Genomic DNA, 21,456 nt, shown 5'->3' with positions numbered 1-21,456 from the left:
CCAGGCTTCAAGGTTCAGGGTTTGAAGCTGGGGTGCAGAATCTGGGCCTCCTGCTGGGACAGCAGGGAAGGGATCTGAGGCATGTGCCATGGTTCCAGCAATGACATACTGCGCAAGAGGGGGTACCAGTGCTGGTGTGGCCAGTCTGGTGCAATCAGTACTGTCCTTGGTTTGTCTTGTTTGATCTTTAGCAGAACTTTCGAGAGGAGAGGCAGAGGGGGAAAGGCATAAACTGAGAGGCTTTCCCAGGTGAAGGACAGGGCATCCACTTTCGAAGCTTGACTGTGGAAGTCCTTGTGCAGAATTTGTCCAACTGGTAGTTCTGAGGGGAGGCAAACAGGTCTATCTCTGGGTTTTATTTTGTTTTTCAAAATGCTGAATATCTTTGGTTCCAGTTTCCACTCCTGTGGGTCAATGAGATTTCTGCTTAAGTCATCTGCCAGTGAATTTAGTTTGCCTGGCAGGAATTAAGCTTGTAGGTGCACTTGGTAGTTCAAGGTTGTATTCCACAGAGCCATGGCTACTCTGCAGAGAGGATACGAATGGGTTCCCCCCCTGCTTGTTTATGTACCGCATAACAGTGGTGTTGTCTGTCTTTACCAATAACTGTCCTAAAAGAATGTGGTCCTTGAAGGCTGTCAGGGAATTCTGTACAGCTAACATTTCTTTTTGATTGATATGGAGGTGCATCTGACTCTGGTTCCATTTGCCCTGAATGCACTGCCCTGTAAAGTGAGCCCCCCATGTAAAGTCTGATGCGTCTGTTGTTAGGGTTTGGGCGGCAAGGGGTAGAGTGAATGGCAGTCCCTTCTTGTGGTAGTAGGCCTCTGCCCACCAAAGGAACTCTGTCTTTATACAAGGAATGATAGGGATCATTGATTCCAGGTCCTGAGAATGTTGACACCATAGGCTTTTTAGATACCATTGTAGTTTCCTCATATGCAGTCTTGCATATGGAATTAGTAGACCGCAAGAGGCCATGAATCCCAGGGCTTGCAGGATTTTCCTTGCAGAGAGCTGGGTCTTTGTGGCCAGTAGTTTGAAGCAGGCTGTCAAATAAACTTGTCTCTCTTGCGTGAGGTAAGCCATCTGGGAAGTTGTGTTCGAGCTTGCTCCCAGGAATACAATTTGTTGGCAGGGTACTAGATGAGATTTTTTTTCGTGTATGGTGTACCCCAGTGAGGTTAGAAGTTTCTTTACAAATGCCAGATGATTTAATAGCATGTCTTGGCTTTCTGCCTGAATTAGACAATCGTCCAGGTATGGGTATATTTGAATATTTCTTTGCCTGCAAAATGCAATGACTGGAGCTAGGCACTTTGTGAATACCTTGGGTGCAGTAGATAAGCCAAAGGGAAGTGCAGAGAACTGATGTATGTAGCCTGCTTTGAAGCGTAGGTATTTCCTGCAAGATTCCCTTATTGGAATGTGCAGGTAAGCTTCCTTTAAGTCTAAAGTTGCCAACCAGGCATCTTTGCCTAGCATAGGAAGCAGCTGATGAAGTATTAGCATTTTGAATTTTGGGATTACCAAAAAGGTGTTTAGAATAGAGAGGTCCAGTATAGGACGCCAGAAGCTGTCTTTTCTGGGTACCAGGAAAAGTCTTGAGTAAAAACCTTGTCCCCTTTCTTCTGCTGGGACGGTTGAATAGGCCTGATACTTAGAAGAGAGAGAACCTGCTGTTGAGCCTCTGCCCACTGATTTGGGAGTAGGTAGGTCTGGCCAACCGTTTGTGGTTGGTAAGGTCTGGAAGTGAAATCTGTATCCTTGGGAAACTACATTTAAAACCAATTTATCCTGGGTAATGAGTTCCCAGTTTTTTTGCATGCAGGGAGATCTCTCCCCTCTAAGGGAGCAGGCAGTTGAGCAGTCATTCGGACAGTTTTCCATAGGGGTGTCTTACTACTTCCAGCTTTGGAAGTGGAAGCCCCCCACTGCTTAGGTCTGTGAGTACCAAGGTGGTCTGCTGTTCTTGGGTTTGGACTGATTGGGCCTGGAAGAGACAGGAAAGGATCAATTCTTAGCAGGCCTACTGAATCTGGGTGGCTGTACTTGTAGGAAATCTTTAACGGTTTGCACAGATTTAGCTTTTTCCTCCATCTTTTTAAGGACGTCTCCTGCTTTGTTGCCAAACAGGCGGTCTTGGGTTAAGGGAGCATCCAGTAATTTAGCTTTAACATGATCTGGCAAATTTTGTTCCTTAAGCCAGGCATGCCTTCTAATTACAGACCCAGTGACAGCGGCCCTGCAAGATGCTTCTAAAGAGTCAAAACCACATTGCAAAGTATGTTTACCAACTTGTTCAGCAGAATGCATTAAATCCTGTAAACCTTTATTTTCAGCACAGTCAGGAATCAACATAATTTTCTGTTTAAGTAGTCCCATAATATGCTGCTGATACTTTAACATATGAAACTGGCAGTTTAAGGCCCTAATGACCAAAGTAGCAGAAGTGTATACCTTCTTACCCCATCTGTCCAAGACCCTGGAATCTCTATCAGAGGGGGTAGGGATTTTGGCAGTAGCACCCTTAATGCCTTTAGGTCCCTGGGAAATGGTCTCTGGGTAAGCAGTAGGATTCTTTAAGAGGAACTTGAGAGAGTCAGGTACTCTGTAATACCGGTCAGGTTACCTGGGAGAAGAAGGTAAAGTGTCTGGGGCCAGGCTAGATTCCAAGAAGGCATCACCTACAATATCCAGGACAGGACGGATAGCTAAAGGCCTGTGTTAAGGTAGAAGTAAGAATTCCCTAAGCGTCTTTTTGGAGTCAGAGTAATCCTCCCTAAGAGTATGCAACGTTTCACCAAAAGAAAAATCTTCTGGAGGAGAAGCAGAGGGAATGGAGTCCTCTGCATCAGAATCCTCATAGGTAGATAAGGGCAAATCCTGGTAATCGGAAGAAACAGAAATTTCAGAATCCTGATCAGAAGAATCAGAAGGAAAATCAGTTCTAGGTCTCAGAGGGAGAAGGCTGGCTTCCCCTAATTAAAGTAATAAGGTCTTCAGCCATTCTTATTTGTTTTTTAGGCATATGGGCCTGACCATGCGGTTTGAACATTGGTTTTCTAGGTGTGGGTCGAGTTTTAGGCCTTGAAGAAGAAGATGGCATTTGTTTGAAATGCAAGTCTGTAGGCCTGAATACACCCTCAGAAGCCAGTGCCTGCACAACAGCTCTGGACCCATCCAAGGTAGAGACATCTGCAGGTTCCATGGTTGAAGAAGCATCTCGCGGCATACTGGACTTTGAATGGGTCTCAGTAGAGGCCTGCAAATCTGAAGTAGTGGGTATCAGTGGCTGCGAAAGCACCTCACTGAGTCCCGGCGAACTGGCGGCTAGCTTAACGGAAGAGTCGTCGGCAACATTGGACCTATGCAGTCTGTCTCTGTCTTTATCTTTATGTTTTTTCAGAATGTCTGTAGACGGATGGCTTACCGAAGCCATTTTTGGATAATTAAACAAGTACCGAAATAGTTTGATGCAAAAATGAACAGACGATGAATAGTACGAGGATTGAATAAGGCACAAAACCGACAGCGAGGGACGTCGTGGTCTGGGTCTTAGCAAGGAATGCAGTACGAATGAAAATCTTTATGAGGTAATTTGCTTTCCACAGGTAATACAATTGTTAACTTTTATTGAGATCGGTTTAGAGCAAGAAAAAGGATCCCCAATGGGGTACTTAGCTTTTCTGAAGACTTCGGTTCTGAAACTCGAAAACAAAAATTTCAGGAGTCGGCCGACCAGCACTTGCGAACTGCTTCTGCTTCGGGCACCGCACAGCAAGAAAGACTGATGTAATGGCATTGGCTGTATGCTTTATATCCCTGACGACCTGACGTCATGGAAGAACAGACAGCATCCGACGCAGGACCCAAGACTTTGATAATCAGGCTGGCTGAGGGCTACCTGCAGGCAGATAACTCCACATGTAATGACTGCAACAATGAAACACAAAGAACATCTGAACGCAGTAACACACAGACATATCCTTCTAAAACTAGCAGGACTGGAGGAAGGGGTGTAGGTTCTAGAAATTCCTTCTGTAACACCTTTGTTCTCCCACTGAAAACACTGGCATATTCTAGAAATCTCAGAGTCTAAATCAGAAATCTAAGAAAAAAAAACTCTCTGTCCCTTCATCCTTCTGTTCAGATTCAGAATCTTGAATTTCTTCAGAAAAGGAGGTGTCCCTCTCTTTTGCCAGAAACTAGCTTACAAAAAGGATCAACAGCCAGAATTAAACCCCGAGTCAGACACAGTAAACTACTTCTGTCTAAGGAAATTTGAGGAGGAGGAGATATGTACTTAGTTTTCTATTGCTTTTTGTCTGGAAAAAATATGATCAACTGTATTACTAATGGCGACAGCAGCTTCCCCAGGAATTGGCACAACATTCTGACCAAACAGGGAAGCCTTCTATGTTCCTTTTCTCAGGACCAACAAGAGTGGGTCTCCCTTGTCCACTGACAGAGCCCCAACGACCGCAGAGGGCATGGATAAACCCTGGTCCACAGTGTCTATAGGTGCTACACCAGATGGATCAGAGGTAAAAGGGGAGTGACCCGAGGTGCAACTAAAGCCACAGCAGAATCACCCACCTGCACCGAGACAAATTTCTAGCCTGCTGTGGTGGCAAAGAATGTTTGCTAAACTTTTCTTTTTCCTGCTGAAGAAGGATTGACTATGGGACTGATGGATCGTTTCATGGTCAAGATGAAAATGGTGCTTCTTTCCTAGGGAAAGCAAGTAGTAAATGCCAGTAAAAATAAAAATTCTTTAAGAGTTACTTTTTCCCAAGACAAACACAGTAAAAAAGCATATTAAAACACTCTGCAACCCCACAAAGTAAAATAAATACAATTTCTCAACAGAAACAAATTTCAGTTACTTTAAACAACTTTTAAACTGACAGGAAAAAAAAGAGCATTCCTGTTTAAAGGTACAGAACAAGCTCTTGATAGTCCATTAGAGTACACACTCCTAGCTTTAAAATATTGATCACTGTAGCAGTAGCTTTAGCTGTATGGGTTATATCCTGCCAAGGATACAACAGCCAGCCAGCTTTAAAGCTTCAGGGCACCTTTCAAGTGGCAGACTGTCAAAGCTTTACTGTCGAAGAGTACACTTTTCTAAAGCTTTAGATAATTGACAGTTGGATGGTTCTGCTCCTTACTGGGCAAATAAGTTCCTTTTTTTTTTGGGGGGGGGGGGGGGTTCCATTTAACATTTTTTGTTTATTGTTTATACTTTCCTCTTATCAATATTAATGTTTGGTGGGACAGTATATCAGATATGTACAAGGGTCTACTTCAAAACATTGAATTCTCATAACATTGAAAATCAAAACACTGAGGCCATAACACTGAAAACTCAAAACAATGAAAACCCAAAACAGTGAAAACTCAAATCACTGAAGGTGTGCATCATAACACAGAAAACTACAACGCACATGTAAATAACATCCCCTACAGCTATAACACCAAAGTAAGAAACACACTTTTTACTACATTTCTGCAGGGGGGTGAGCCCTCCTGTACCCCACCCCCGTAAATTAAATATACCAACTCCTAGATCACGCTACAGTGCCCCCACTGTAACATGATCACCATACAGAATGTAAACATATGGATGTGCTGCTTTCATGGAAGTTAAGTTAGTGTTCTGGGAAGTGAGTAGGGGGAAAAAGTGTTCATTTTGCCAATCTGTACGTGTTTTTAGGCCTTCCAGGTAAGTAATTTAGAAATTATGTTTACATCCTGTATGGTGATCGCAATACACTGAGGTTAGGAAATTACATTTTTTCCACTGCAGTGCGATCTTGGAGTTGGTATATTTAATTTATGGGGGGGGTTGGGGGGGGGGGTTGCTCCCCTGCAGAAACGTAGTAAAAAGTGCATTTGTATGTTTGGTGGTGTTATAAGTGGAGGGGATGTTATTTACACATGCGTTATAGTTTTTAATCTTATGATGCAAAGTTTCAGTGCTCCGAGTTTTTGTTTTGGGTTTTCAGTGTTTTGGATTTTCGATTTTATAGTCTCAGTGTTTTGATTTTCAATGTTATGAGATTTCAATGTTTTAAAGTAGACACACACACACACACACATATATATATATATATATATATATATATATATATATAAATAAAAATAAACACACACAAACACGCACACACATAAATATGGTTTATTCATAATGCCAAATGGCATTATGAGAAACTTAGCAGGCCAAAACACACATTTGCTGAAGACATCACAGCACAGCAGGGACTGGGGTTTTCCCTTTTTCTCATTATAGTGTGATCTCTGAGTTGCTACATATAAGAAGGAGGGGGTGGGGGTGGGTGCAGCAGGGCTTGGCAGAGTGTGATTTAGACCACTGTGTATAGCATTATGAATGTATTCCATATACATGCACACATTTTTTAAATGACCTGGTTACTGTCTCTCTTGAAAGTTCAAACTCAAACCATTCAGCAAACATGCATGTGTGTGTATAAGAGGTCATGTGGGCATTTGCCTACAACAGATTTCCAATTATTAGCTTAATTATTTTGTCACTCAGTGTTACAGATGCAAAGCAGTAAACGTGTAACTCTGTCTGGCTTCACGAGTATACATTTTGAACGTTAGTGCTTAATAAAACAATTTTAAAATATCAAAAAAGAAAATTACATTAATTCAGAGAAGTAGGTAGGAACAACATTTGGCTACTATTATTTTCTGACCTAGTTGTGTCAACACTGTTTCTCTTACCTTGTTTAATGTCACACTGCAAGTTGCACATTTAACGTGTGATACAATGTAGTCCAAGATTTTACTAAGAATATTAACAGCATTCAATTACACATGCAAGTAAAATGCTTTGAATGCATAAACCTTCAACAAACCAAGAGTATCAAAAGGTGTAGCAGAATGTGGATAAATTACAGTATAATTTAATACTGTGGATTCTTTTTAAAAAAGTATAGTTAATCTATCCTGCGGTTACATACCTGTGAGCTTTGACACAGAATTCACACAGCTTAACGCTGCACATGTTGCACCACTTTTCTGCATTATCTTCACTGCACAAATCACAAACCAAATGTTTATCCTCAGTATGAAGACTCTCCAGGAAAACTTCATTCTGTGCCATATAATCACTGCTCAAAGCCACCACTCCACCTGGGGGCAGTTCTACCTGAGAATCACACACTGGACACAAAATACTAACTACAGGAAGGTCTTCGTGCCACGACCCCTCAGAGCCAGATTCCAGGTCCCCTCGAGGATCAGTTACAGCAAAAGTCTCCAATGCCTGTATGCAACCTGAACACAGTGTGTGAAGGCAGGGCAGTATTTTAGGATTACAGTAACTATTCCTGCAAACAGGACATCTTTTTTGTGGAAAGCCATCACTCTTCACTGGAGATGTATTAAACGTTTGCAAAGATCCAGACATCTTTGTTGGAAAGAAAGAAAGAAACGAAAAACAGTTTTTGCAAACCATTATTTCACACTTCTATTCTAAATAAAGAACACAATAAGGTATGTAGCAGCAAGCTTGTACAAGTCATGCAAATTTGCAACTGAATGCGTGCCAAACTCAGAAGTATGTACATGCTTAACACATGCAAAATATTATTCATGTTACTGTTCTACATGAAGATTTCCCAGTATGACTGGCACAGAAATTCTTTGTTAAAAGAAGACTGGGCCCCATCCAATATAAATCATGCTGCTGAACAAATCTAAATGTAAACAAAGTACATAGGATGACCTCTTAGCTGTTTAACTACCAAACAAAATCCTGTAGTGTTACAAAGTACCACACCAGATATCTCCATACCACATAGAAGCATACTCATTAGTGAAGGTAACGAAGCCAGGAAAGAGATAAATCCACAAGATTTGAAATCAGTTCCTATTTCCTCCACTTCCACCGTAACAAATCCTGAGAAAATCATTTACCTACACCAAATCCTGAGAAAATCATTTACCTACACCAAATCTTGAGAAAATCATTTGCCTATACTAACTTCCTGAATGGGACCAGTAGAAATTGGAGTCAGATCATAAGCAGTAGCCCAGGTCGTGAGAATGGCCCCTACGGTGATTGGGGGGGGGGACAAACTAGCAAATTAACAAATTCTCACTTATCCCCTGACGAGGATTAAGCCTAAAAGAGGATGAAGACCACCTCCGGGTGGTTGTATGGTGGAGGTCTTGTGAACAGAGTCCTGTGATACCTCAGGTGTATCAGGCTTTTGTTGGCCCCTCCACTTTGATGTACCTGTGGGAGCAAGGTTTCTTAATTTAGTCTAGCTTTTTATTTTGCTTTATTAAATTTATAAAAAGACAGAGAGCAGGTAGTTCCCTAAGAGTATGAGACCACCTGTCCAGCTATGCTACTTGTTCGTTCGATGGTCTTCATTGGTGGGAAGATCTATTGTTGAAGCCTCATTTGGAGTAGCTTTTTGTTTTACCTGGAGTTTCTCATCTGTGAAAAAATGCTTAAGAACATTTCTGTGATGGCGTCTAAGCATACAAAAAATATGCTGAAGTGGAGCTTTAAGATCCTTTATTGGTTTTAAAGAAGACGACATTCAGGTGCTGCTCCCACAGGTACAAAGCGTAGGGACCAGCAATATTTATTTATTATTTATTTATTATATTTGTTTACCGGGAAATTCTGACTGGACCCAGGTCCTTTTTCAGCAGAGGCCCAGGGAGAAAAGCTCCACAGAATAACATTGTAGACAGTAAACAATAACAATCAAGGTATGAATACAATAGAGGTGATCATGACATGGAGAAATACAGAAGCAAATTAGGTACAATTGAGTAGCAAGCTCTAGCACTGAGAAATAAGTAAAACACGGTGCTACACATTTTCTAACAGTAACTAGATAACAATAATAATAATAGACTAAATAATTAACTAAATCTTGGAAGGATTAACAAGCAGTGAGTAATCTTCAGTTCAGTTTTACAGTGATGGAGGAATACTCTAAATCTGGGAAAGGAGAGAAGGGGTTGAAGGGGGGGTTATTAGTTGGGGTTTGGACAAGGACAAAGCCAGTGAGAATTCAGGTGAGATTTAAGTGCAGTCTTGAAAAGACTGCAGGAAGGAAGGGTAGTTATGGTAGTGGGAAGGTTGTTCCAGAGCCTGGATATAGCGCAGGAAAATAGTGCTTTACCTGCTGAGTTTTTGGCTTTGGTGACCTGGAGTAGTTTTTTGTTGCAGAAGCGTAGTGGTCTGGAAGAGTGGTAGGGTTGGAGAATTGTATGGCGCGATGGGATTTGGAGAGGGTGGTTTACTAGTTTATGAGCAAAGGTGAATTGAGTTTGGTGTACGAGATGAGGGAGTTCAAGCCAGTCAAGGCCTCTAAGGAAGACACAGTGATGGCTGCGGTAAGAGGCACCAGTGGCAAATTTTAGCAATAGCCAAATACACCGGAGCGGTCATGAGACTCTGTTCACAAGACCTCCACCATACGACTGCCCCAAGGTGGTCTTTATCCTCTTTTAAGCTTAACCCTCGACAGGGGGTAAGTGAGAATTTCTGAATTTGCTATACCAGCTTCCTGGAAAACCCTAATGCGAAGCTATATTTTAATGAGTTTCACCTGGTTAAAGACAAAAGGTAAATGCATACAAATCTTAAAAAGAAATGCTATCACAATCCAAGTGTAAATAAAAGCGGAGTTACAACTTAATGCTCATTAAACTTTCAGTGCTCTTTAAATGCAGTTTTCCACTGGGAAAAACAGGGATTTTTTTAAAATTCATTCCTAATTTTGAGTATTTTTCAGAAGGACTGATACTTTGGTAATCATTTGAAATGTCGAGACCCCCACACACACACACACTGAGCCCCAAAACAGAGACTGAAAGGCCAAAAAAGCTGACTTAAGTATACCTAGTCTGAGATGGCCATTTCCCAGAATATTCACTTCTCTTTAAGGTATGGCAATCTCTGAAGTGGTATATATACAAGTTTGGGGTAAGTGATGTTAGATGTTCTTTCTTTTCATGGATTTTCAGTCTTTTTTTTTTTAATGTCGGCACTCAGCATTTTGAGTGTCAGCATTTCAATAGGAAGCAGACACTTCTACTTTCCATTCATATAATGTGTCCCCCAGTATCACCACAGCCACTTGCATTCCTATTGGGTCATGCAGGCTAATGATAACTCAGGGGAGATGACAACCCTATTTGCAGACACAACATGGGAAGATTTTTCCCAGCACTTCCTCATTAGTGCAAGACATGCAAAGAAACCAAGACAATGTCAAATACAAGCCACCATGTCAACCAACTTATTAATTCACATCAAAAGGTATATGGAAGTATATCACTCCAGTGGTACCTAGCAGGTAATCTCACAGCAATGAGGTTCTCAACATAATTCTAGCATGACAAAGGACCCCACTGGACATTTAAACTCATGCCTCTGTACAGCCTTTTTGCAATTAAGCCACCAAATGTGAAGTAATGAACAAAATCAATATGCAACAGACTGGCAAAAATAAGGCACATTTGCTCCACTGTACAGTCCTCAAACACATACAGGGAATATTTCAGGCACATCTGCTCCACTGTACAGTCCTCAAACACAAACAGGGATACGTCAGTTATCATCTTGGCAATGCTACTGGAATACACCCACCTGCTCCAGATACACATATATATCACATTATACCATACTACATCTGACTGATGTGAACAAAACAAGAAGTTATGTACTCACCATAACGTTCGATGTATGTAGTCCATCTCGCCTCACATTCTTACCCGTGGGTTTGGAGCCGAATATCGGCTCCGACTCGGCCAAACTTTTCTAGCTCGAAGTCTTCTATTGGCTGGGCTAAGCAGGTATCCCATGGTGCACTGCTCCATATCCCCAGATCTAGTTTGCTGCAATACTCATTCATACCCCATGCATACACAACATCCAGATAAAAGAATAAGCTAAAGTAAGGGAAACTCTGTAGATAGAAACCTAACCTCCAGATCCTCCAGGAAGGGGGGAAGGTAAGTAAGAATGTGAGGCGAGATGGACTACATACATCGAACGTTATGGTGAGTACGTAACTTTTTGATGTTATGTAGTCCTATCTCGCCTACATTCTTACCCATGGGACAGCGTCCCTAGCACCTACATCCTGGGTGGCTCATAGGAAGATACTCCTGAGAACTGTGGAGCCAAAGGACGACCTGCCCCTAGAAACCACGTCCAATTTGTAATAAGAAACAAATGTGTGAGGAGAAACCTAAGCAGCTGCAGCACATACATCATCCATTAACAATCTGGCCTGATAGTCTGTAGATGTAGAAACAGCCCGAGTAGAGTGAGCCTTGACCGGAAATGGCAGATCTTTCCCTCCTGCGTGGTAGGCAAAAGAGATGCAACTAGATATCCATCCGGATAGGGTGATCTTGAAGACCGGGGACCCCATTTTGTTTTCCGAAAAGGAGACAAATAGTTGATCAGACTTCCGGATATCTTTTGTTCGGTGCAGATAGAAACGTAACTGTCTGTGTACATCCAACCGATGAAATTTAAATTCTGCCTTGTTTGAAAAATGAGGAAAAAACACAGGCAACTCAATAGATTGATTAAGATTAGACAGGGAAGCCACTTTAGGAAGGAACGAAGGGTTTGGCCTAAGAGAGACCCTGTCCTTATGGAAGATTAAGTATGGAAGTTTGATGGAGAGGGCTTGAATTTCTGAAACTCGCCTTGCTGAAGTGATTGCTGTTAAGAAGGCTGTTTTCCAGGTCAAGAATTTCAATTCACAGGTAGCTGCAGGCTCGAAAGGTAGTGAAGTAAGGGCTTGTAGAACAAAATTGAGATCCCAGGGCATAATCGGTTCGGAGACCGGGGGACAGAGTACCCTTCAGGAAAGGCTTGCAGAGTCTATGAGCCATGATACTAGGCTTATTAGCAACATGAAAATTAGAGATTGCTGCCAATTGAACTTTGATGGTAGCTGATGCGGAACCCTGATGGAAAAAGCATAGACAAAAACTCCAAGACTGAAGCAACTGGAGCTGTGTAAGGATCAATTCCTTGGGTATGCGCCCAAATAGAAAACCTCTTCCATTTGCTAGAATAAATCTTCCTAGTAGATGGCTTATGAGAGGAAGATAATATGTGAACCACTTCCGGTGAGAATTTATGAAGCCTAACTAACAATGGAAGTGAAGTAGCCAGGCTGTCAACCGGAGGGTCATCAGGGAGGGATGGAACTGTCCCGACATGTGTGTCAGTAAATCTGGTTGAGGGTCCAGAATCCAAGGAGTGTCCACAATGTATGGTTGAAGAAAGGGGAACCAGACCTGATGAGGCCAGTGTGGAGCAATCAGAATCATTCTGCTTCCCAAGGATTGCGCTTTCTGAATCACCTTTGGCGGCAAGGGAAACAGAGGGAAAGCAGACAGGAGGGCCAATCATGAACCAGATCATCCCTGGGTGACTCCCCCTGTGGGGGATCAGCGTGAAGTAGCTGCTGCATTTTGCATTGAGGGGGCTGGCAAAAAGGTCTCAGCAAGTCTGACCCCAACTGCTGAAGATTCGCTCTGCAACTAGGCGATTCAGGGACCACTCGTAAGGCACCAGAATAGCCCTGCTTAGCATGTCTGCAATCATGTTGGACTTCCCCGGAATGTGCGTTGCCACCAGAAACCGTTGGGAAGTTACTGCCCACTGCCACACGCATGGCCTCTCTGCACAGGGGGTAAGACCTGGTTCCCCCTTGCTTGTTTAGATACCACACTACTGACATGTTGCCCGAGTGTATTGCAATCGTCCCTAGCGGTAGAACGCTCTGAAGTGCCTGTAACGCAAGTAGCACTGCTCTCATCTCTAGGACGTTGATATGCAGATGTATCTCGTGCTCTTGCCATGTGCCTTGGACTGTCCTGCCAAGATAATGCCCCCCCCACCCCATCTGGGAGGTGTCCATGGTCACTGTGGCAACCGGGATGGGTGGAATGAAGGGCCTTCCTCCGTCCAAATTGTTGGTGCAAAGCCACCAACTGAGGTCCTGTTTGCATCTGTCCATGAGCAAAATGGGGCGAGAAAGTGGAAATTTTTGGAGAGACCACTGAACAAAGAGGAGCCATTGGAGAAGTCTCATGTACAATCTCACTAGAGGGACCAACATAATTGTTGCTGCCATGGTCCCCAGGAGTTGGAGAACCCATCTTGCCTTCACTTTCCTCAGGGGCATCAGGATGGGCATCAGGATGTGCATCTGTTGTTGTAAGACTCTGATCCTCTCCTGCGGTAAAAATACTCGCATTCGAATGGTGTCTAATTCTGCCTCCGCGAAGTGACACAGGCGCAGCCAGGCTTGCCTTCTAAGGGCGACTCCTGAGCTTGCTGCCCTACTCGCTCCCTCGGCTGCATACAAAATGAGCCGCATGGAGGAGTTGACAATGGAATTGAGGGTAGACACCTGGGCGTTAACCGTCTGGGCCACCACCTCAGGGACGTTACCCACAAGAGTATCTCCTAACTCCTTGAGGAGATCTCTCTGGAGCCTAGTGAAATGAGACAGATAGTTCAGCGACCGTAAGGTAAAAGGTTGCTGATGAGAGGGTACGCTTCCTGTACCGGTCCATGGAGACTCCTTGTTAGGAGGATGGACAGAGGAAGAAGTCTCTGCTACTTCCTTCTGAGTGGCCGCCGCCACCACCATGGCATCTACAGGGACTCCTTTGGACAGAAACTCCTTGCCCTGGGGAGCAGAAAGAAACTTGTTGGGACGCCTGGGTACGGGCTCCACAGAATCAGGGTTTTCCCACACCCTTCGACAGATCAAATCAAGGAGCTCGTCGAAGGGTGGGGACACCCAGGAGGCGGAGGGCTGAGCACCAAAGGCCTTAAGGAATACCGACTCCTCCTCGGAAGGGTCTTTGGACGGTCAGTCACTGCTTTCAGTATCTCCAGGATGTCGGAGAAGGAAACATCATTAGAGGATGACTTGGGGGACCCCTCCGATTCCTCGAGGTCAGTATCGGAGGTGAGGAACTCATCCTGGGAGTCTATGTGCTTCCTCTTGCACGATTTCTTATAGGTTCATACTAGGCTATCTGCCCTAGGGCATTTATAAGCCTAGCCAGAGTGTGTTTGGCTTTCGCCACCCATTTTAAATTAATTTTGCTATGCCCTTTTTTGAGGTTAGTATACTGTGCCTCTGTCTAACAGTGACACAGAAGTGATACCCGGGGTAAACCTACGATCTTTCAGATCTTTCTGGGGGGCTCCTCAGGCACGAACTCCGAAGGGCCTTCAGAAAGTTGGGGACCACTCGTGGGGGTACCCCTAGGCCTTGGTGCTCTGCTGTCCATGGACAGGTGGTGATCAGAGGCTCTCACCGGAGTGGTGGGGGACAGAGTGACCGACCCGCTTGATGTAGCCGACGATCTGGCCAGCGCAGTCCGCATGGCCTCGAGGGCAAGTCCCCCTGAGTCCGAGGACCGACCAGCCTCTGAGACCATGACAGGAGTCGGAAGTTCCCCGAGTCGAGGCACCGAGAGGGAGACCCGGAACCGAAATATGTCCCGAGATGTCCCCCTCGGGCCCGACTGAAGAATCCCAAGTCCAGAACCCCGAGGACGGAGCCGACGGGGTCAGAGCAGATGTCGGTACCGATGGAGCCGGAGGGGCCATCGGAACCGGCCTAGGAACATCACACGGCACAGAACACTCCAGCTCCGAAGACAGAAATGCGCTCGGAGGAGGAATGATCTAATAAGGGGTCAGGACGGGCTCCGGAGTCGAATGACCCGGAGCCTAAAACAATTTTGCCAAAACCGGTGAATGGAGGAGCCTCTGGACCACCCTATCAACATCCACATCCGAAAAGGTCCTGGAGGATTTGGAGGACAGGGAGGGAGATCGAAATCTCCTCTCAGGAGAAACTGGTCCGAGACTGGGCGATCGGTTCCGAAGAGGTTCCAATATAATTGGAGCCGACGCCGGTTCCATCAACACCAACACCTCCTGCGGCCCCGAGGACAGTGGAGCCGAGGAGGTCGATGCAATTTTTGTGACTTTCTCCAGAGGCTCCGATGAAGATGACGGAGCCAGAGATCTCTTTTTTGACTTGGATGATTTAGACTTAGCACTGGGAGAAAAATCCAAGGCCTCTTTGAAAGAGGGTTTCAAGAGTCCCTTTAAGATCAGCTTATTCTTTCTCTCTTGGAGCACTCTGGGACGGAACGCATGGCAAAAACTGCAGGACTCCTGCAGATGAATGGCTCCCAGGCAATACACACAAATAGAATGCCCATCGGTGATGGACATTTTGTACCCACATTTAGAGCACTTTTTGAAACCCGAAGGTTTGTGCTCCTTGGAATCTTTGGACATCTTTCACCACAAACACCAACAACGCAACCTAAGAAACAGTCTGACAAGAAACTCACAGATGCTCAACACCACAAAAAACGCGGGAACCAGTTATAAATTGTGACAGTACACACACACTACAGACACACACAGAGAAAACTATGTCAAAAACCTCTAACTAAAACGGTTAATGACCACAAGGTAAGGGAACAGAACCAAACCTCTAACTTAAACGGTTTAGTGAACAGACAGAAGAAAGGACTAGGTCCTCTAACTGAAACAGGCCTAGCCCGAGGGAACAGTTAGCGGGATACCACAAAACAAGCACATTAACAAAACCTTAAACAACACTAAAGACAATAGCTATTTTTTTCTCTAGACAAGAAAAACGTACTTAGCCACAGCCAAGAGCGAGACCACGTCCGAGCTACACGAGCGGCAATCGAGATCTAGGGATATGAAGCAGTGCACCATGGGATACCTGCTTAGCCCAGCCAATAGAAGACTTCGGGCTAGAAAAGTTTGGCCAAGTCAGAGCAGATATTCTGCTCCAAACCCACGGGTAAGAATGTAGGCAAGATAGGACTACATAACATCTATACATGCTACACATTTTTTGTTACTAGCCAAAACATATCATAGTTCACAGCCCTTCTGAAAGTGACCAACTGAATCAACAAACATATTTTATGAGACTTCCGGTATGGCAACGCTGGGACAGGCAGCAGTTCAGAGAGCTCGTTGTTAAGGCTCTGATAAAAATTGAGAAAGAGAGCTAAATATTCTCATCAACTGATATCCAAAATTAAATTAAAGAAATGATACAGGACGACCCACGCTACTACAAAAAGAAAGATATCTAGAATACAAAAAACTTCCAACTATGACACTCTGGCACATACAGTAAGCATCTGCACCCAGCAGGAAACTCTTAGTGAAATGACAAATCCAGAATCTCTGATGTCTATACAGGGGAAGATTGTGAACCACTGACATATTACATTTTAGCTAATAACAAAAGGATAAGTGAGATTAAAGATATCCTTACTAAACTCTCAGAGAAATCAATAACTGTCCAAGACTTTGGCAGGGTACAGTCAAGCTATAAACTTTTCAACTAAACGAAAATATATTCTCCTGCCTTTGGATAATGGGAAGTAGAATAAAAATCAGGGAATATAATTTGTAGATAATGACGACTCAGCCCCATGACAGAGGAGAATCGCTTTCATCTCCTGTTTTAAAAAATGTAAAACTATAAATTTGCTATTCAAGCTCATTTACTTGGCTACATTTAGGGTCTTACCCTCTTGGTGCTGATACCTAAATGGAAACCCAAAAAGCGGTGGATGATCTGACAGAGAGGCGGGAAATGGGAATTGCTTCACTTAGCCCTAGCAGGGATATTATAGCTGAGCAAGAAAGAGGAAAGACAGAAGCCAAAGTATTATTGCAAAGACTTCTGTGGAAACCTTTTCCTGTTTTACAGAAGAAAATGCAGGACAGGAGCAAAAAAGCAACGGAATTCTCAAAAACGAATAGTGAGATAGTAAAAGACATCACTGAAGAGAATGTCATGGAAGATTAGAAAAAAGGCAATTAGCTTCAATTCCAGCTGAGAGGAAAATTGGGATAACGTACCTCCCTACACTAGAAATGAATGGAACAAGTACACCACTTGCTTTACGTGTACTGTAAAACATGTGATTGCATTAACTACATATAAAAAATAAATTTAAAACTGTATAGACAGACCAGTATGAACATGAGCAATGCATAGTTACAATTTTGGGCTAGAAAAGGGGATGACAGTATTAATATTTTTATATTATATTTTGTTCTATCACATATTTGCATGTTATGACAAGAGGCAAGAATCCGAAATGGCACAGTCCACTGGAGTGGCAAGAAAGAGAATATTGAAGGAAAGACTTGGAGGGAGGGGGTTAACTATACATCCTCATCCATGTGTAAAAGGGATTACATGTACAAGGCTAGGAACAGTGGACAGGAATCAGAATAAATACAGAATGGGACTGGGTAATTCCGTGCAATGGTCCGATGCTTTTCTGCCCGGCTAGGTTAGAAATTACTTGCAACCCCAGAAACCTACAGTTATTCCAAGAAAAACAGCATTCAGTGAGCGTCCATGGAAGGAACACCCAGCTGTCAAAATAAATACAGCTTAAAAGCAGCCACATTGCAATCCCCAAAATTTCAAACCGAGTCTGGAGAGAGAGGAGGACATTAGGCTGGGGCAGAGAAACAAAGAAAGCAAGCAAGCTTGGGTCTGGTTGAAGGTTGGGTCTGAGAGGCAGATTCTGGCTCACGACAGCAAAACAAACAACATGACTATCTGTAGCAGGAAGTGGTCTAATTACAACAAATCAAGCTGAATATTAAAGACACTGGTCAGAAAAGTACAGGGACTTGAATCACTAAAACCGAAATTAAACTTCACTAGCAAGGATAATGCTTGGGAAGAATACTTTATCAAACACTCAAGAAGCATTAGTCAGTATGACCTAGAAAGACAAAGGAAAGACACTTGGTAATGATCTCAAGTGCACAGGTACAGAAAACACACTTAAAAAAAGGGAAAAAAGTCCCTGATCTCAAGTGCAGAAATCGTACTCACATGAAAAGATCAAGTCCCAGTGAATGCAGAGTATGTAGTTGGGCCATGATAATGGTTAGACAGAATCGTGAGGACAAACAATATCCCTAGGAAAGTGTATAGTAGAAGCAGATAAGAGATTGCTCCTGCATGAGGAAAACATTCAGTGGGCCTACAGGGGATTACAAAACTTCTTGGGAAGCACGTTTTTTTTTTAATGGAATCTTTTCACTTTCCTCTGTTACCACAGAATCATGTATTTAAGCTTCAGCCCTTATATTCAACCCTATTCTAAGATAACTGTGTTTTATTTCCCCTAGCTGCAGGATTCACAGCATTTTGCTGCAAACTAGGAGTAAAACTCTACTTGGGACTACAGTGCTTTAATACAAACACTGCTGATCATGTATATATGTGACCACTAACTTTAGGCAAGGTCAAAGGACTCTATGTACCTCCATGATGTCAGTCATATATGGACACAGTTTCAGAATTCTAAACCAGTTAACTGTTCAAGCTATTTTCAAGGAAGAGTTCCTTCTCAACCATGAACCATAATGTCTTTACCCCTCAGCTTGGGGTAGCTTTTCATGTTCAAAAGACCTGCATCCATCTTCCTCAGCTTAACCTTTACAATCACATCCTGAACTACCATCCCAGCTCTGCTTCTTCTTACAGGACAAAGTCTAAACTGATACAGTGGTTCAATCTACATGCATTCCAGACATTATCTTCATGAACAAGGTAGCTTATAAAGCAGAAGGGAAAAGGTGCACTACTTTTACAGACAGAGGACTTTTCAAAGATCTTTTTACACATAGCTTTGTACACAAACTTAAAACAAAAATATTTAATAAAATATATGTATTTGTTAATGTTCTCCAATACATGCATTTGCATGCAAATTTATTTTGGACAATGTTTCTTGGTCTTAATCCTATATATGCATAAGTTAAGGAGACTATAACAGACTGAAATTCCATGCCCTTAGACTTTTGTAACACTAACTTATTGAAAAAGACATTAAAATTTTCAAAAGGGTGGTTTACAAGTCATATAATGTAAAAGACACTAAAGTACAATACTGGGGGTGCTAATAAAGCACACTGCATTATGAGTTGTGTGTTTCACAAATATGTATTACAGGAAAACTCTGCCCTCTCCTACAGTTTAACTCAATTCTTATGTTGCTTTTCTCCCTACAATATGGTTCCAATATTGTGTAGGTACCAAAACCTGCTTGCACTTATTAAAACTTTCATGTTATTGCGCAAATAACACTGTTCCAGAAATAAACAGGCCATCTGCCACATTATTTGCACAACACACATCTTGTCGAGCATTACTGCTTGACTATAACCACTGTATCTAAATGTGTGCTGTACATGTAATATGCTGCTTTTCTTCTTATGGCTCCACTGAAAAGGTGCTGTCTCGTCCATTTGGACTGTCCTGCTTAACAACTGTAAATAAATAAATAAAACAAAACCAATAATCAGCCTGGGAAATTTTTACTACAGTTAGTCTAATTTTGAGGGTAAGGAGGTTTTGGTTCCTGTTTCTATCAATAATCAATAACAGTTTAGAGAGAATACGTGTAATTTCTAATTTTGCTTTGACAGTAAGACTTAGTTTCAAGTCGTGTAAAGTCTACCTAATGTGATGCTACATTTTCTGATTTGTGAAAAAAGTCTAATCACCTGTGGCAAGGATGCCATATAGGACAGCACCCAGGTATTTGATTTTTGTCATTGTGGTGGATTACTGTACTTGAGAATCAGTCTTGGCTTCAAGTTTAGGAGGCTGCTTTTATGATCAGGTAAGCAGAAAAAGGACTGAACTGTTTTTGGATGCATTTAGTAAAAGGTGCAAGTCATGCAGTCATTTTGCTAAGGTCAAGAAACTGGTTTGAAGTTGATTCAGAGCTAAGGCGTGACTTTTGGCAAAGCCAAAGAGGGCAGTTTCTTATGCATACTGCATGGGTTGATGATCACAGCTAAATGGACGCACTCTTCTGATGTAAATGCTAAATAGATTGTTCCAATACCTTTCTTGGTAGTGGACCTAAAGTATCATCATCCGACATTCATTTACTGTTTGACTAGTAGCTGATTGATAAGTCAAGGAAGAGCCCTACTTCTTTTCCCGAAACCTAACTTGTCTCTGTTCAGTCTGTTAATGTTAAAACAGCCAAATTTGCCAAATACCTTTGATGAAAATCATATTAAGATCTGGTAAGAATGTGAATTTTTAATAATTCTGAGAGTATGTTTAGTTAACTGTTTCAGTTGATGTGCCCCTTTGCACAATAGGATAATGTGAGCACAATGCCTGCCTTTAAATACTTTTTGTTATTAACATGGTGAAAAAATACTAACAATACCATCTGGTGAAGTTATAATACTAGAAGATGGGGTGGTGCCATTGTGGGAATGATTGATCTGTATGTTTAGCAGTAATTCAGCAGGTATTTTGAATGTGGAACCTGAAAAAGATGAGGTGATGTTAGTACCCACTAAGTAAATTTATCACGTGCCAAAATTCCTTGAAGTAATGTTGACATTAGGTGAGGCAGATGAAGCTAGAACTGCTGTAAGAGTAGAGTAAGCTGACCCATATCAAACAGGCTATAGACCCACAAAAAAGTACAGTTGTGTACACTTATCATAAATGTAGATGTTCAAGTGTATTCACTGTTGCAGTCATTACATTTGGGTTATCTGCTGGCAGGTTGCCCTCAGTCGGCCTGAATTCCAAAGTCTTGGGTCCTGCATCGTTGCTGTCTCCTCTTCCATGACGTCAGGTCGCCAGGGGTATAAAACAAGCAGCCGACGCCATTTTCTTTAGTTTTTCTTGCCCCAGATGTCAGGTGCCCCCAAAAAGGTAGCAAAAAAAAAATATATATATATATATATACATGCAATAATACAAACTTTACCTTCCTCTACAAGCAAATACACCACATAGGTTGTAGAAGATAGTGAAGGAAAGAGAAACTCCAGAATAAAAGGGGGATGGCAGGCGGGTAACCTGGACTGCAACAGTGAATACACTCGAACATCTACATTTATGGTAAGTCTACACAACTGTACTACGTTCTTCGTGTTTCACTGTTGCAGCCATTACATTTGGGTAGAATCCCAAAGCTATGGATGGGAGGCTGGAGCTAAACAGCATTAGGGGCGGCTATAAGGCTCTGCAGAACTGCAGTGGCAAAACCTGCCCTGGACTTAAGAGTGAGAGGCAAATGATAATGCTTTGTAAAAGTGTGAACAGAACTCCAAGTAGCAGCCTCTAGAATGTCTTTGGTTGGTACTCCTCTGAGAAAGGCTGCTGATGTAGCTGCAGCTCTAGTGGAATGAGACCTAATGCCCTTGGGTACAGGTTTGCCATGGTGTAAGTAGCAGAAACGAATGCAGTTGCTTATCCACTTTGAAATAGTCTGCTTTAAAATAGCCTTTCCTTCTGATCCTGCAGCATATGTCACTAGTATTCA

General features: G+C 42.7%; 1 protein-coding gene across 1 annotated transcript in view; it reads right to left on the bottom strand.

Moving 5' to 3' along the window:
• The window catches only part of TRIM45 (tripartite motif containing 45), a 640,498-nt gene that overhangs the window by 341,397 nt on the left and 277,645 nt on the right, over nt 1-21,456 (bottom strand). The window contains exon 3 of the mRNA XM_044073131.1: nt 6,993-7,441. Coding sequence (XP_043929066.1) covers nt 6,993-7,441 — 449 coding nt within the window. The remainder of the gene's footprint in view (nt 1-6,992; nt 7,442-21,456) is intronic.

Source organism: Protopterus annectens, chromosome 5.part1, assembly GCF_019279795.1.
Source record: "Protopterus annectens isolate FY-2018-M chromosome 5.part1, PAN1.0, whole genome shotgun sequence".
Taxonomy (NCBI): Eukaryota; Metazoa; Chordata; order Ceratodontiformes; family Protopteridae; genus Protopterus; species Protopterus annectens.
The sequence above is the reverse complement of the archived record's forward strand: the minus strand, read 5'-3'. Positions and strand labels throughout refer to the sequence as shown.